Raw genomic sequence first — 17,278 nt, forward strand, 5'->3', positions numbered from 1 at the left:
ACTTTGCCGCAAGGGTTCATTCCCACATAGAAGTACGCATGCTCCTTTCTTCTGCATGAAGATTGAGCTTTCCAGTTTCCTTTTTAAGTCACTCTTTAGTCCTAGCAGCAGTTTAGAAATGGAAAAGTTGGGTTGCTTTAAAGAGTAGTTCTTTTAGTGAGTCCTTAAAGTACAGATAATATTTTCTCTTTGGTTTTAAAGAGAAGCTTTATTGCCCAGAAAAGGTACATAATAAAATATTGAAAGGAAAAAAGAAAGGTAGCTGCCTCCTAGTTTTTTAAAACCTAGCAAGCTGGCAGAGCTAGAATTAGCTTTACAGATGGTATTTGGCAACATATCTACATATCACTAACCCTCATCTCCTGAGTTTTCTTCATCCTGTCTATCAGTTACAATATCCAATCACTGCACAGAGATGGAGAAATGGGATGATCACAGCTCACACGATGCTGTTTGGTTAGAAACGTCAGTGCTGCACAACCCACGGCTGAGTCAGTGTCTGTGAGAAAATGAACTGAATTAATACAGAGCGGGGGTTGTATCTCTGAATATTTAAGGCCAAAATAACTGCAATAGCATTATTACACAGTAGAGGGAGGAAAGCTAAAGGAAGTCTGTAGACAGGTGAGGTAGGGGACTAGGATATTTTTTCATTGTTCAAAGGATTTCTGAAGATGATGGAAATATCAGATGTGCTAAAGTTTCCTAGTAATGCCCAAGGATGCTGACCTGGCTTTCAGTGCTGCATTGTTTGAAAAAGCAGAGTCCCTTTATTCTCTGATTTCAAAATTTTTTTCTTGTTTTTGTGTGTCTGCCTTGGCATATACTAAAGTAAGGTGTGTATTCATTTATTACATGATAATATGCTGGGTTATAATTTTATAGATTTATAAATATGAGAGAGGTGGAGAGATATGTTTGGCTTTTGTTTCATTATGATCATTTATGTTTTTGAATGTTAAAGATCATATGTCTTGATTGTCAGTTTAATGGCACGTTATTTAAAATAGTATGTGTTTTTATTATATTCATGGATTTGAGGCTTTGTTTCCTATTTCATTTAAAGTCTTAGTAGAATCATGTAACTTGAGAATGCATTATGTTTGATCTTGTTTCTTATGAATGTCATACAAAATTTTATTTAAGGAAAAGCTAATTTTGAAATATTTTTTATATATTTGAAAATGAAATTCAAGATAAATGAAATAATTGAAATAATTTCCTAAAGAAGGTGAATGTAGTTTTACTTTTGGGTGAATTAAGGATTAGTTGATCCATTTTATATGTATTTTATAGAAATGAATGTATTTGAATGATAAAGTTTTAACTGGTGAAGATGACTTTTTTCCCTAGTCTTTTAGAACACGGACGCTGAGTAGATGATCTAGATAGTGCCATTGAAAGAGTAAATCAGATAAGTTTTAGGATTATTGCAAATTGATTTTCAATGAGAAAAACATTCCTAAATAAAGAGAATTATTCTTCCTATAAGATTTTAAGTCTTTACAGGTGACAGTGCTTACTTTATTAGGAAATTTTGGCACAATTTAGAATAATTTGATTAATGGTATTTTTCCTTTTGTCTTCATTATCCCTATCTACTGAGTCTTCATTTTGTAGAGATTTGGTGGGATATACAACATTTTAAAATTATTTTAAATGTTATTAAGTAGTTTGTAACATTCTTTTACTTGAAATGTGAGGAAGTTCTTGTGACTTTCCCCATTTAATTTCTGAAAGTGTGAACAATCGTTAAAACTTGTTTGTTTAGTTAGACTAACTGGTGGTATCTTGGTTTGGCCTTTTTTTTTTTTTTCTGGTTTGGTGTCCAGAAATGTTTTTCTAAGCTTGCTCAAGTATAAAGTTATAAAGGCAGAAGTCTCATGTTAGACTTTTTGGTCTCATACTTTATAGAATTTTTTTTTCTCTAGTTTGGCTGATTTTTAAAAAGATAATGCCTATGTTATTATAAGAGAATACATATTTATTACATAAATTTGATAAAGAAAAGCACATAGAATAAAATACAAATGTTATCAAAAGAAAAACTTTAAATATTTTTGTATATAACCTTTTTTCCTGTGTATATATAAAAATGTAAATTCATATGTATACACTTAAAAATGATTTAGGGATATTACTACATGTACCGTTATATAACCCCCCTCCTTTTTTTTTAATGAAAAGCAAGCTTAATCATGAACATTTCCTGTGTCATGGGGTAGTCTTCTATAGCATAATTCTTAAGAATTGCATAGTGTTTTCTGTATATATGTTTTGTAATGTATTGAATTTGAGTTTTTCTGGTTCTTGGTAAAAGATCAGTTTGATTTCACAGCATAAATTTCTCTAAAAAAGAAGAATATCTTAAAGAGTTCAGTAAAAATACAATTTTGATACTTTTCAGAAGGAAAAAGATCCTTAATGTGATTATACAATGAATTCTTTAAAGATATGCACATTATTTTTAAAACAGAGCAAATAAGATTGCCATAATAATGTATAGAAAAAATTTTTTAAACATCAAGGAAATGAGCTGAGACTTTTAAAAAATGCTATGGCCAGCCAAAAGAGTTTCTTATGTTACACTTTCAAAAGGTTATCAATGAAAGTGTAATACTAGTGAATGGGAAAGAGAGAAGAAAAAAAAAATCCATCAACTCTTATTTAGGAGCTTCTTTGGCAGAAAGGAAGAGCAAACTACCACCATCATCAATAATAATAGCAAACACATTTCTAGTAAAGAATGAAACCACCATTAATATAGAGATAAGTAATGTATCTGGCTAAATGAATTGTCTTCTGGAACATCTTATAGTTAAAAAAGAACCTGACTGTAAAATCTTAAAATTATTGATATTATTTGTAGTCTTTAAAAGGTTTTAGGAGAATACAAGAAGTACTAAAAGATGGGAGATCCTAGGCCTGATTTTGAAAAAGATAGGAGATTTTAGAGCAAAAAACAAAAGATAGTTTATGACTAACTTGAAGGAAAAAACAGGTTAAAAATTATCCAGAATGGGTTTGCTAAAAATAGATTGTCAGAACAACTTTAATTTTTCTCTGATGCAGTTGGTAGTTCAGTAGCAATATATATTTGTACTTCACCTTTGTTTTAACTTAGTTTTTGGTGAAGTCTTTATATATATCTCCCCTTGGGTGAAGAAAAATGAGTTAACCATTAGTAGATTGTGTTAATCAACACAGTTTTCATTTTGAAGGACCCTGTTCAGAGGTTATTGATATTAGAAGGTGGCTGTGTTCATTGCTTTGTCTTATTGCTTATGGAGAAGGAAAGTTCTTAAATTTATAGGGAACAGTGAAGAAAGGATAGTAAATAAAAACCTAATGATCCAAAGTGATTTCCAAATCTGATTTGTTGAACTAAATTAAAATGAACTTCTGAAGAATATAAGTAAGAACTGAAAAGCAAATATATATTGTTAGCAGGACTTTATAGCATCACATTTGGAAAAGAGGGGTAGGTAGTTGTTGGCAATAAACTTGATATAAAACAAAAGTACAGTATGGCTGCCATCATCCCATCTTTTCCCCTACCACCGCTCCCGTTAGAAACCATCATAATGAATGGGAAAGAAGGTTAGAGCCACTTCATTACACCAAAGTATTGTCTTTAGTTCTGTGTAAATTCAGAAGGAAGGATGTGAGTACACTGGATGCCTTATCAGCTTAGGAAACTGAATTTTCAGAGGTCTTGGGGGCAACTGTGATAGATGTTAAGGAACCTCACAATAAGAGTTGTGTCTTCAATATGTGAAGGTGTCTTCAATATGTGAAGTTGTCTTCAAATACGTGAAGAATTGTCATTTGGAAAAAAAACTAGACTCACATTTGAGTCAGACTTGGTTAAGGTTAAAAGCATGAACTCTAAAGTTGTGCTTCTTAGGTCACATCTCAGACCTGCCACTTGCTTAGCTACATGATTTTAGGTAAGTTGTTTAGCCTCTAAACCATCATTTTCTCAACTGTGGAAAGAGGATGGTTTTGTGGATTAAATGAAAATATGTGTAAAGTGCTCACTGTTGTGCCTGACATATTCTGAAGACTCAAATGTTAGCGTTGTTGTTATTTGGTCCTAGAATATAGAATAAAAACAATGGTTCTCAACCAGATGGGTAATGGTTTGCACTTCATTGAGCACTTGGTTTAATCTTTAATTTTATCAATCTAATTGCAGTGTAGTTCAGATTTTAAATTTTAATTCTTAAAATTTTAGTATGAAGCATAGGAGGAGGGAATTTAATGGAACAAGTTAGTTTGTGTTTTCAGAAGGCCATTTAGGGGACTTCCCTGGTGGTTCAGTGGTTAAGACTCTATGTTTCTAGTGCAGGGGTGCGAGTTTGATCCCTGGTCAAGGAACTAAGATCTCACATGCTGTACAGCCCCCATCCCCCCAAAAAAAGGCCATTTGAAAATGAGTGATTGTGGGATTGCTTTGATTTCTCTCTAGAATCTTGGTTTGTGAAAGTAAGCTTTGTTAAAATATTCATGGTCATGATAAATATTTCTAAAACTAAGTATTGTATTTGTACTTCATATATTTTTTTCTATTGGTTTTACTTTTTAGTAGAAAAAGATGCTCCCTAGGTCTTAAAAAAGGAACTCTTCCCCTCCTCTTTTCTGAAACTGAAAGACATGCAGGATCTTAGTTCCACAGAGATCTGACCTGTGTCCCCTTTTATTTGCCCTGAAGTGATGGGACCAGATGTCATGATGTTACTGTTTTGAATGTTGAGTTTCAAGCCAGCTTTTCACTCTTCTCTTTTACCCTCATCAAGAGGCTCTTCAGTTCCTCTTCATTTTCAGTCATTAGAGTGGTATCATCTGCATATCTGAGGTTGTTGATATTTCTCCTGGCAGTCTTGACTCCAGCTTGTGTTTCATCCAGACTGGCATTTCAAATGATGTACTCTGCATAGAAGTTAAATAAATTGGGTGACAATAAAGGAGTATACAGCGTTGTATACTCCTTTCCCAATTTTGAATCAGTTCAGTTCCATATCCAGTTTTAACTGTTGCTTCTTGACTTGCATACAGGCTTCTCAGGAGATAGGTAAGGTGGTCTGGTATTCCCATCTCTTGAAGAATTTTCCAGTTTGTTGTGATCCACAACAGTCAAAGGCTTTAGCATAGTCAATAAAGCAGACTTTTTTTTTTCTGGAATTCCCTTGCTTTCTCTACAGTTTAACGAATGTTGGTAATTTGATCTCTGGTACCTGTGCATTTTCTGAATTCAGCTTGTACATCTAGAAGTTCTTGGTTAACATACTACTGAAGCCTGCCTTGAAGGATTTGGAGCATATCCTTCCTCACATGTGAAATGAGCACAGTTGTATAATAGTTTGAACATTTTTTGGCATAACCCTTCTTTGGGATTGGAATGAAAACTTGACATTTCCATTTCTGTGGCCACTGCCGAGTTTTCCAAATTTGCTGGCATATTGAATGCAGCACTTTAACAGCATCATATTTTAGGATTTTAAATAGCTTAGTTGGAATTCCATCACCTCAACTAGCTTTGACTTCACACTCCAGGATGTCTGGCTCTAGGTGAGTGACCATACCATCATGGTTATGTGGGTCATTAAGACCTTTTTTTGTACAGTTCTTCTGTGTATTCTTGCCATCTCTTCTTAATCTCTTTTGCTTGGTCCTTGCTGTTTCTGTCCTTTATCATGCCCATTCTTGCATGAAATGTTCCCTTGATATCTCCAGTTTTCTTGAAGAGATCTCTAGTCTTTTCCTTTCTATTGTTTTCTTCTATTTCTTTGCATTGTTCATTTAAGAAGACTTTCTTATCTCTCCTTGCTATTCTCTAGAATTCTGCATTCAGTTGAGTATATCTTTTCCTTTCTCCTTTGCGCTTTGCTTCTCTTCTTTTCTCAGCTATTTGTAAAGGCTCCTCAAACAACCACTTTGCCTTGTTGCATTTCTTTTTCTTTGGGATGGTTTTGGTCATTGCCTCCTGTACAATATTGGGAACCTCCTTCCATAGGTTTTCAGGCACTCTGTCTACCAGATCTAATCCCTTGAATCTATTGTTTCTTCACCTCCACTGTGTAATCATAGGGATTTGATTTAGGTCATACCTCAATAGCCTAGTGGTTTTTGCTACTTTTTCCAATTTAAGCCTAAATTTTTCAATAAGGAACTCATGATCTGAACCAGTCAGCTCCACGTCTTGTTTTTGTTGACTGTATAGGGTTTCTCCATCTTTGGCTGCAAAGAATATAATCAATCTGATTTCAGTATTGATCATCTGGTGATGTCCATGTGTAGAGTCATCTCTTGTGTTGTTGGAAAAGAATGTTTGCTATGACCAGCATGTTCTCTTGACAAAACTCTTATTAGCCTTTGCCCTACTTCATTTTATACTCCAAGGCCAGACTTTCACCACCAGACATATCCACAGCTGAGTGTCATTTCTGCTTTGGCCCAGCCTCTTCATTCTTTCTGGAGCTGTTAGTAATTGCCCTCTGCTCTTCCCCAGTAGCATAGTGATACCTTCCAACCTGGGGGGGCTCGTTTTCTGGTGTCATATCTTTTGCTGTTTCATACTGTTCATGAGGTTCTCACGGCAAGAATACTGAAGTGGTTTGCTCTTCCCTCCTCCAGTGGACTGTATTTTGTTAGAACCCTTCATTTTGACCTGTCCGTCGTAGGTGGCCCTGCATGGCTTGGCTCATAGCTTCATAGAGTTACACAAGCCTCTTTGCATGGCAAGTCTGTGATCATGATTGTGTGTGATCTGTGATCATCAGTTCAGTTCAGTTCAGTCACTCAGTCGTGTCCGACTCTTTGCGACCCCGTGAATTGCAGCACGCCAGGCCTTCCTGTCCATCACCATCTTCCGGAGTTCACTCAGACTCACGTCCATCGAGTCCGTGATGCCATCCAGCCATCTCATCCTGGGTTGTCCCCTTCTCCTCCTGCCCCCAATCCCTCCCAGCATCAGAGTCTTTTCCAATGAGTCAACTCTTCACATGAGGTGGCCAAAGTACTGGAGCTTCAGCTTTAGCATCATTCCTTCCAAAGAAATCCCAGGGCTGATCTCCTTCAGAATGGACTGGTTGGATCTCCTTGCAGTCCAAGGGACTCTCAAGAGTCTTCTCCAACACCACAGTTCAAAAGCATCAATTCTTAGGCTCTAAGCCTTCTTCACAATCCAGCTCTCACATCCATACATGACCACAGGAAAAACCATAGCCTTGACTAGACAGACCTTAGTCAGCAAAGTAATATCTCTGCTTTTGAATATGCTATCTAGGTTGGTCATAACTTTCCTTCCAAGGAGTAAGCATCTTTTACTTTCATGGCTGCAGTCACCATCTGCAGTGATTTTGGAGCCCACAAAAATAAAGTCTGACACTGTTTCCCCATCTATTTCCCATGAAGTGATGGGACCAGATGCCATGATCTTCGTTTTCTGAATGTTGAGCTTTAAGCCAACTTTTTCACTCTCCTCTTTCACTTTCATCAAGAGGCTTTTTAGTTCCTCTTCACTTTCTGCCATAAGGGTGGTGTCATCTGCATACCTGAGGTTATTGATATTTCTCCCGGCAATCTTGATTCCAGCTTGTGTTTCTTCCAGTCCAGCATTTCTCATGATGTACTCTGCATATAAGTTAAATAAGCAGGGTGACAATATACAACCTTGACATACTCCTTTTCCTATTTGGTTATGTGATCATAGTGATTATCAATTTTTCAGAAATATTATATAATTTTCTATGGTAGGGCTTGAAAATACAAAGTGTATAATGGTTTTTAATTCCCCAATTTTTATCTCTAACCTGGACTTTTCCCTATACTTTAGACTTGTATATCTAACTCCATATTTGATATCTCCACTTGGATGTCTAATAAGCATTTCAGTGTTAATGTGTGTAAAAAGCATTTATACTTTTCAAACCTAATCCTCCCACTGTTATTCTAATGTGGGAAAATAAGTCAGAATCTGAAATGTTTCAGTTTTTCAGGCCAAAATCAGAGTCATCCTTGATTCCTCTGTCTCACCTCTTACTTTTAATCTATCAAATTCCAAAGTCTCGTTCTTCAGAATATATAGTCTAGTCCAGTGTTTGTCATGTTCACTGCTACAGCCTTGATCCAAGTCACTTTGGCTGTCGCCTGGATTATTTGTAGTAGCCTCCAAAATGGTCACTGATCCTACTGTTACCTTCTTTCTTTCTTTGTCTGCTTCATCTAACATAAGTTAGATCATGTAATTCAAATTTTATTGGTACCTATTTCACTCAGATCAAAAACAGAAAAGCTTTGAACATTCTTTGAAGGTCTTTCATAATCTGGTCCTAGTCTTATCTCTGAGCTCATCTTTTAATACTGTCCTTCTTGCTCTCTGTGCTCCAGCTGTCCTAGCCTTCCTGAATGCCTTTAAAAAGCCAAGGATTGCTTTTGGCACAAGATCTTTTTTATCTACCCTTCCCTCAGTCTCATAGTTTTATGTTTTACTTTGTTTTTGCTCAGACATCTTCTCCTCTGAGAGTGCTGCTTTGACCACTGTGTGAAATAGAACCTTTCACCTGAAAATGATGACTCTGTCCTCTTAACTCTGCTTTATTTTTCCTCATGGCACTTACCAGCATATGATATTTAATATATTTATTATATATGTTCTGTGTTTTTGTACACTTGAATGTATAAATTTTAAGGGCAGAGACTTTCTGATTTATGTCCACCATGGCTAGAATAATAAGTAGCATATAATAGATATTCAGTGAATATTTGGTAGAATGACTGCATGATAAAACTTAGAAGCATTGCTAGAGGAGGGAGTAAGAATAATTTTAGTTATTATGGAGTATAATTGTTGTATGTTGCAAGTACCTAATGCTTTATTGATGAATTAAAACCATGATTATTTTTTAGAAGTAAAAAAATTAGCAATGTAACAATTAGATGACTTCTTTTCAGAGACTCATCATTTTGGAGAGGTTCTTTCCTAGCAACATCTTCCTTTATTAAAAAAGTTCAAAATCTGAGAAACCTCTGTCAAAAGAAACCTTTATTTTAAAGTCAAAAGAAACCTCTGTCACTGTCCGCATGAAAATAATTTTTGTCAGTTAGGAAAGCTGACAGTTACCTTGATAGTAAAGTGTTAAATGTTTTTGACCAATAAGAGTTCCTTTTCCAGTGACAGTGCTTTAAAAAAATCAGTTAATCCTTCTAGACAGAGGAATCTATAGAATCTAGAAAAAGCTTGGGGGGGAAAAAAATGAGTATCTGGAACTTTTCAGGCTATAAAATTGCCCTGAAATATCAATAAATATCTTTTCATATAAAAAAAAAGAGTTCCTTTTCTGTCAGAGTTCTTAGGATCTAGGTCTTCATTTCACTTCAAAGCAAAGATACTCTTAGAGTAGTCATACAACAGTATATAAGGCTCCCTTGCTATTGCTACTGCTTGTGTAGAGTTGCTGACGTGTCTGACAGTGAGATTTTAAGAAGAGAAAAACTAGTATTAAAACTTTTCTTGAGCTATATTTGTTGTCTTTTGGCGGCAGGGGAGGAGGGGAAAATCTGGGACTTAAGTATGGTTTAAAATATTGATGGACAGTATGCATCAAACAACATACTAACAGATGGCCTTTTAGAGCATAGCCCCTTCTTCAGTTGAGAACTGCCTTTTCAGTGATTAGTTTTTGTTGGGAAACTGACCATAAATTAAGAAGAACAAAAAGCTTATAGAAAAGGCAAACTGAAAGAAAAGGGAAAGGAAGGGAGAGAAATTTGCATTAAACCTGTTGAAAATAGATTTAAAAGTTTAATTGCATTTCTTATGTCATCACAGTTGCTGACACTTAACGTGAGGATCAGCAGAGTTTTCTGTAAAAGGCTGGATAATGAATGTTTTTGGTCATGTGGGCTACAGAGTCTGTCAAAATCACTCAGTTGTGCTATTATGGAATGAGAGCAACCATAAGCAATATGTAAATTAATGGGCATGGTTGTGTTCTAATAAAACTTTATTTATAAAATGAGATAATGGGTTGAATTTGGCTTTGCAAACTCTTCACCTAACATAAAAATCATATGCAAATTGATTGCTTAAAATATATTAATATAAGTTCATTTAAATGGTTTAGTTAAATCTAAAACATAATATAGAACATAGTAATAGAAACACCTTTTCTTCCCTCAAAATAATATTGCTTCTTTAATATGGACAGACTAATTAAAAAATGGATGGAAACATCTAATATGAAATTTACAAAGATGCTTACCTTGTTTTTAAGAAAAATGATGCATTTTTAAAAGAGTAAATGTTTAAAACACCTCGTAAACTGTAAAGCTTCATATCTGTATCTCTACAGACACAAATACATATACATGGAAATATTTGACAAGGAAAAAACTGTTGATATGGGAAATGCTTAGATGTTATATATCCTGAAATTTCAGCTAAATTCAGCAAACATTAATAAGATGCACCAGGATATGATGTTGCTGGAAGTATTTAAAGATAATTCCTCAAAACAGGAAAGTGATATCATATAAGGTTGTATTTCCCATCTGTATACTATATAAGGGGACCATACATATATAAGGGGACCATACATAAGTGGGGCTTCCCTGGTGGCTCAGAGGTTAAAGCGTCTGCCTGCAATGCGGGAGACATGGGTTCGATTCCTGGGTTGGGAAGATCCCCTGGAGAAGGAAATGGCAACCCACTCCAGTATTCTTGCCTGGAGAACCCCATGAACAGAGGAGCCTGGTGGGCTACAGTCCACGGGGTCGCAAAGAGTCGGACACGACTGAGCGACTTCACTTTCACTTTCATACATAAGTGAGTACCGCTCACTTTGTAGATATTTTAGTTTTGTGTATTTGTTACAATATTTTCTAGCAGCAGTGCTGGTAATATTTATTTTTGGAAATTTTTCGTGTATTATTTCTTTGATAACCCACCTCTTTTCTCTGTTCTGTGTGGAACATATATTATTTGAATATCGAGTGTCTTCCTCTATTGAGGGCTTCCCTAGTGGCTCAGAGGATAGAGCGTCTGCCTGCAATGCAGGAGACTTGGGTTGGGATGATACCCTGGAGAAGGAAATGGCAACCCACTAAAGTATTCTTGCCTGGAGAATCCCATGGACAGAGGAGTCTGGCGGGCTACAGTCCACGGGGTCGCAAAGAGTCGGACACGACTGAGCGACTTCACGTTTTCTCTTTCACTTTCCTCTATTCTCACCCTTTCACTTTCATTTTTTATTTCCTTTATCACCAGTTTTTTCTTTCAGCCTTCTTCTAACTTTTAAAAATGGCTAAGAACTCTTTTCCATTCTCTTAATTAAAAAATTCCTGTCCTTGTTTTATGGATACATTTGTTTATAGCTATTTCAAATCCTGAAAGATGATGCTGTGAAAGTGCTGCAATCAATATGCCAGCAAATTTGGAAAACTCAGCTGTGGCCACAGGACTAGAAAAGGTCAGTTTTCATTCCAATCCCAAAGAAAGGCAATGCCAAAGACTGCTCAAACTAATGCACAATTGCACTCATCTCACATGCTAGTAAAGTAATGCTCAAAATTTTCCAGGCCAGGCTTCAGCAATATGTGAACCATGAACATCCAGATGTTCAAGCTGGTTTTAGAAAAGGTAGAGGAACCAGAGATCAACTTGCCAACATCTGCTGGATCATGGAAAAAGCAAGAGAGTTCCAGAAAAACCTCTACTTCTGCTTGATTGACTATGCCAAAGGCTTTGACTGTGTGGATCACAGTAAACTGTGGAAAATTCTGAAAGAGATGGGAATATCAGACCACTTGACCTGCCTCATGAGAAATCTGTATGCAGGTCAGGAAGCAACAGTTAGAACTGGACATGGAACAACAGACTGGTTCCAAATAGGAAAAGGAGTGCATCAAGGCTGTATATTGTCACCCTGCTTATTTAACTTCTGTGCAGAGTACATCATGAGAAACGCTGGACTGGAAGAAACACAAGCTGGAATCAAGATTGCCGGGAGAAATATCAATAACCTCAGGTATGCAGATGACACCACCCTTATGGCAGAAAGTGAAGAGGAACTAAAAAGCCTCTTGATGAAAGTGAAAGAGGAGAGTGAAAAAGTTGGCTTAAAGCTCAACATTCAGAAAACGAAGATCATGGCATCTGGTCCCATCACTTCATGGGAAATAGATGGAGAAGCAGTGGAAACAGTGTCAGACTTTATTTTGGGGGGCTCCAAAATCACTGCAGGTGGTGACTGCAGCCATGAAAGTAAAAGACGCTTACTCCTTGGAAGGAAAGTTATGACCAACCTAGATAGCATATTCAAAAGCAGAGATATTACTTTGCTGACTAAGGTCTGTCTAGTCAAGGCTATGGTTTTTCCAGTGGTCATGTATGGATGTGAGAGTTGGACTGTGAAGAAGGCTGAGCGTTGAAGAATGGATGCTTTGGAACTGTGGTGTTGGAGAAGACTCTTGAGGGTCCCTTGGACTGCAAGGAGATCCAACCTGTCCATTCTGAAGGAGATCAGCCCTGGGATTTCTTTGGAAGGAATGATGCTAAAGCTGAAACTCCAGTACTCTGGCCACCTCATGCGAAGAGTTGACTCATTGGAAAAGACTCTGATGCTGGGAGGGATTGGGGACAGGAGGAGAAGGGGACGACATAGGATGAGATGGCTGGATGGCATCACTGACTCGATGGACGTGAGTTTGAGTGAACTCCAGGAGTTGGTGATGGACAGGGAGGCGTGACGTGCTGCAATTCATGGGGTCGCAAAGAGTCAGACACGACTGAGTGACTAAACTGAACTGAACTTGGTAATAGCATTAAGTTAAGTGGGCCTTACAAAGCATCACTATAAACAAAGCTAGTGGAGGTGATGGAATTCCAGTTGAGCTATTTCAAATCCTGAAAGATGATGATGTGAAAGTGGTGCACTCAATATGCCAGCAAATTTGGAAAACTCAGCTGTGGCCACAGGACTGGAAAAGGTCAGTTTTCATTCCAATCCCAAAGAAAGGCAATGCCAAAGACTGCTCAAACTACCACACAATTGCACTCGTCTCACATGCTAGTAAAGTAATGCTCAAAATTCTCCAGGCCAGGCTTCAGCAATACGTGAACCATGAACTTCCAGATGTTCAAGCTGGTTTTAGAAAAGGCAGAGGAACCAGAGATCAAATTGCCAACATCTGCTAGATCATTGAAAAAGCAAGAGAGTTCCAGAAAAACATCTATTTCTGTTTTATTGTCAATGCCAAAGCCTTTGACTGTGTGGATCCCAGTAAACTGTGGAAAATTCTGAAAGACATAGAAATACCAGGCCACCTGACCTGCCTCTTGAGAAACCTATATGCAGGTCAGGAAGCAACAGTTAGAACTGGACATGGAACAACAGACTGGTTCCAAGTAGGAAAAGGAGTATGTCAAGGCTGTATATTGTCACCCTGCTTATTTAACTTATATGCAGAGTACATCATGAGAAACGCTGGACTGGAAGAAACACAAGCTGGAATCAAGATTGCTGGGAGAAATATCAATAATCTCAGGTATGCAGATGACACCACCTTTATGGCAGAAAGTGAAGAGGAACTCAAAAGCCTCTTGATGAAAGTGAAAGAGGAGAGTGAAAAAGTTGGCTTAAAGCTCAACATTCAGAAAACGAAGATCATGGCATCTGGTCCCATCACTTCATGGGAAATAGATGGGGAAACAGTGTCAGACTTTATTTTTGTGGGCTCCAAAATCACTGCAGATGGTGACTGCAGCCATGAAAGTAAAAGATGCTTACTCCTTGGAAGGAAAGTTATGACCAACCTAGATAGTATATTCGAAAGCAGAGACCTTACTGTGCCAACAAAGGTCTGTCTAGTCAAGGCTATGGTTTTCCCAGTGGTCATGTATGGATGTGAGAGTTGGACTGTGAAGACGGCTGAGCGCCGAAGAATTGATGCTTTTGAACTGTGGTGTTGGAGAAGTCTCTTGAGAGTCTCTTGGACTGCAAGATCCAACCAGTGCATTCGAAAGGAGCTCAGTCCTAGGTGTTCTTTGGGAGGAATGATGCTAAAGCTGAAACTCCAGTACTTTGGCCACCTCATGCGAAGGGTTGACTCATTGGAAAAGACTGTGATGCTGGGAGGGATTGGGGACAGGAGGAGAAGGGGACGACAGAGGATGAGATGGCTGGATGGCATCACCGACTCGATCGGCATGAGTTTGAGTGAACTTCGGGAGCTGGTGACGAACAGGGAGGCCTGGCCTGCCTGCAATTCATGGGATCGCAAGCAGTCGGACACGACTGAGCAACTGAACTGAACTGAATTTATTGATTATAGGGTTTTTGTTTTCTGTGTCTACGTTGTCTTTTGCCTTTTTGTTTATGTTTATTAAACTTATTGTTAAAAATTTTTATAAGAAGTTAAAAAAAATTGTACTGTGAGTTCCTGGGTACTCTTCATCCAGCTTCCTTCTATGATAACATCTCACTTAAGTGTATCAAACTGGGAAAATGACAATGATACAATTCTGTAACTGACTATAGACATCGGTTTTTATATGTACTCTTTTTCTGGTATTTATTCCTTGATGTTTCTATCACATACAGATTTGTGTAACTACCACTACAATCAGGATGCAGAACTTTGTATCACCATGAAGAAACTTTCATGCTGCCCCTTTAGAGTGTTACCCTTTCCCCGTCCCTAACTTCTGGCAACCTCTGATTTGTTTTCCATCACTGTAATTTTGCTGTTTTGAGAATAATATGTAAATGAAATCAGATAGTATGTAAACTCTGGGGTTTGGGTTTTTTCATTGAGCATAATGCGTTTGAGATATCTACCACGTTGTTGAACGTGTCAGTAGTTCATTTTTCTTTTAAATTTTTGAGTAGTATTCCATTGTATCTATGTGCCACACATTATCCATTCTGAGAGTGGCATGGGTTTTGTTATAAACTTTGAAATATTTTTGAATTTAAAAATATCTCTCTATATATTACTTTAGTTTTATTACCCCCAACCCCTGTAGGAATCGATCATTTCACTGTACAAAATGATAGAGACTCTAATATTTCTCTTTGTTAGGAACTTGTCTATCATTGGAAGTTGTATATATATATAGAATTTTTTAACAAATTAGGTGGCAAAGTCACATGTGTAAATTCATATGAAACTAATATTCCAAAGTTTGATATAAATAGATACTTGCTTCTGAGGGTGACTGTTTTAGTAAGATTTAAAAACTTTTGGAGAGACTTACTGCCTGTTGATTTTTATGTTAAATGAAAGTTGGTATAAGATGAAGTCAGAAGCTCATAAAGTTGTAAATTTTAAAAGTGAAACTTTTTTTGCAAAAAAAATATTAGGGTTTGTATTTAAGATAGGTTTGTTTACATATCTACAGGTGCTGGAAGTATTCTTTTTTTAAAAAATTTTTATTTATTTTTATGGATACACTGGGTGTTCGTTGCTGCATGTAGGGTATCTCTAGTTGTGATGAGGAGGGTTACTGTCTAGTTGCACATGGTCTTCTCATTGCCGTAACTTCTCCTGTGGTGCATGGGCTCTTGGCTGGAAGCATTATTTCTTAGTTAATAAAAATTGTGATCTTAGAGGATTCATGATTAAGGGTTCTTATTTGAGTTCTGTATTAACATTATTAGATAGTAAATTTGATCTGTGAGATTTTCAAGTGGTAATCAGTTGGAGATGGTAGTTGGAGATGGTAGTCTGATGGTATAAAAACTTGTGGTTTCATGAGAACAGGAACCATTTTAAGAGGCGGATGCAAGAATCTATGTAGTTTTGTGAAAGATAATTTATAATTTAATAGGAGAAGAAAGGCATGGCTTTTTTTACTTGTGTGTAATTGAAATGATTAAGTATCAGCTTCCTGGAAGAGTAGTCTTAATTGGGCTATGTTTGGCGAAGAGGCCAGTTTTGGTGTATAGTTTGGTAAGTTTTGATGTATGTATGCACTTAGGAAACCTCATCACAATCAGGGTAGTGAACAAATCGATCACATGCAAGTTTCCTTGGGGTCCTTTGTAAGCTTTTCCTCCTTCTTTGAACTTCCATACTCCATGCCTGGACAAACCACCAATCTGTTTTCTGACACAAGACATTAGTTGGTATTGCCTAGAGTCTGATACAAATGTACCGTGTTTGGGGAAGGAAGGGTATTTCTCTTCTTTCACTGAGCTTAATAATTTTGTATGTGATCCCTGTCATAACTTGCATCAGTAGTTCGTACTTCTGTTGTTGAGTAGTATTCCGTTGTACGGTATACCACAAGTTATTATCCAGTCGCCTGTTCATAAACATTTAGGTCATTTCAGGTTTTGCTTTTTTAAATGATGTTGTTTTAAAATTTAGATTTCTGATTGTTTGTTGTTGCTAGTATATAGGAATATTGTTTACTTTTGAATATTGATCTTCTATGACCATAGTAAACTCACTCTTCAGTTCTTGTAACTTTTTTGTACTAGAGTCTATAAAAGATGATTATCTTCTCTGTAGATCAGGACAGTTTTGCTTCTTTTTATAATCTGGATGGTTTCTATATCTTTTTCTTGCCATATTGCTCTGGCTAGACTCTTCAGTATGCGGGAGAAGAGAAATGGTACAAGTGGACATCCTTGTCTTGTTCCTGGTCTTAGGTGGAGAGCATTTGGTCTTTGACCACTAAGTATAATGCTGGTTGTAGGTTTTCCATGGATATCTTTTATCCAGCTGATGAAATTCCATTGTATTCCTATTTTATTGAGGGTTTTTGTTGTTATTTGTTTTTTAAAATCAGAACTGAATTTTGGATTTTGTTAAATGTATTTTCTTTGCATATTGAGATACAAGTTTTTCATTAATGTGTTAATATGGTGAATTATATTGATTGATGTTTGAATATTTAACCAATCTTGCATTTTTGATACAAAAATCTATAGATCATGATGTTTTGACAGTTTTGTATATTGTTGTATTCAAATTACTAAAATTTTGTTGAACATATTTGAATCTATGTTCTGAAGGTTGTAGGTTTATAGTTTTCTTGTAATATCCTTCTCTGGTTTTGGTATCTGGGTAATGCTGGCCTCATAAAATGAGTTAAGAAATATTATCTTTTCTTTAGTTTCTAGAGGATTTTGTGTAAGATTGCTATTATTTCTATGTTAAATGCTTGGTAGAATTATCAGTGAAGCCACTTCAGCCTGGAATTTTCTTAGAAGGAAAGTTCTTAACTACAAATTCAAATTCTTTAATAGACATTGAATTGTTCATTCCA

The 17,278-nt window shown here is 36.6% G+C and overlaps 1 protein-coding gene across 3 annotated transcripts in view; it reads left to right on the forward strand.

The window, feature by feature from the left end:
* Positions 1-17,278, forward strand: part of BTBD10 (BTB domain containing 10) — a 74,060-nt gene that overhangs the window by 28,725 nt on the left and 28,057 nt on the right. Inside the window, exon 1 of one of the 3 annotated variants that reach the window (XM_068988422.1) lies at positions 712-836. The exons of the other annotated variants lie outside the window; for them this stretch is intronic. Coding sequence (XP_068844523.1) covers positions 712-836 — 125 coding nt within the window. Of the gene's footprint in view, positions 1-711; positions 837-17,278 lie in introns of those variants that run through there. 3 annotated transcript variants of the gene reach the window in all.

Source organism: Capricornis sumatraensis, chromosome 16 (assembly GCF_032405125.1).
Source record: "Capricornis sumatraensis isolate serow.1 chromosome 16, serow.2, whole genome shotgun sequence".
Classification (NCBI taxonomy): Eukaryota; Metazoa; Chordata; class Mammalia; order Artiodactyla; family Bovidae; genus Capricornis; species Capricornis sumatraensis.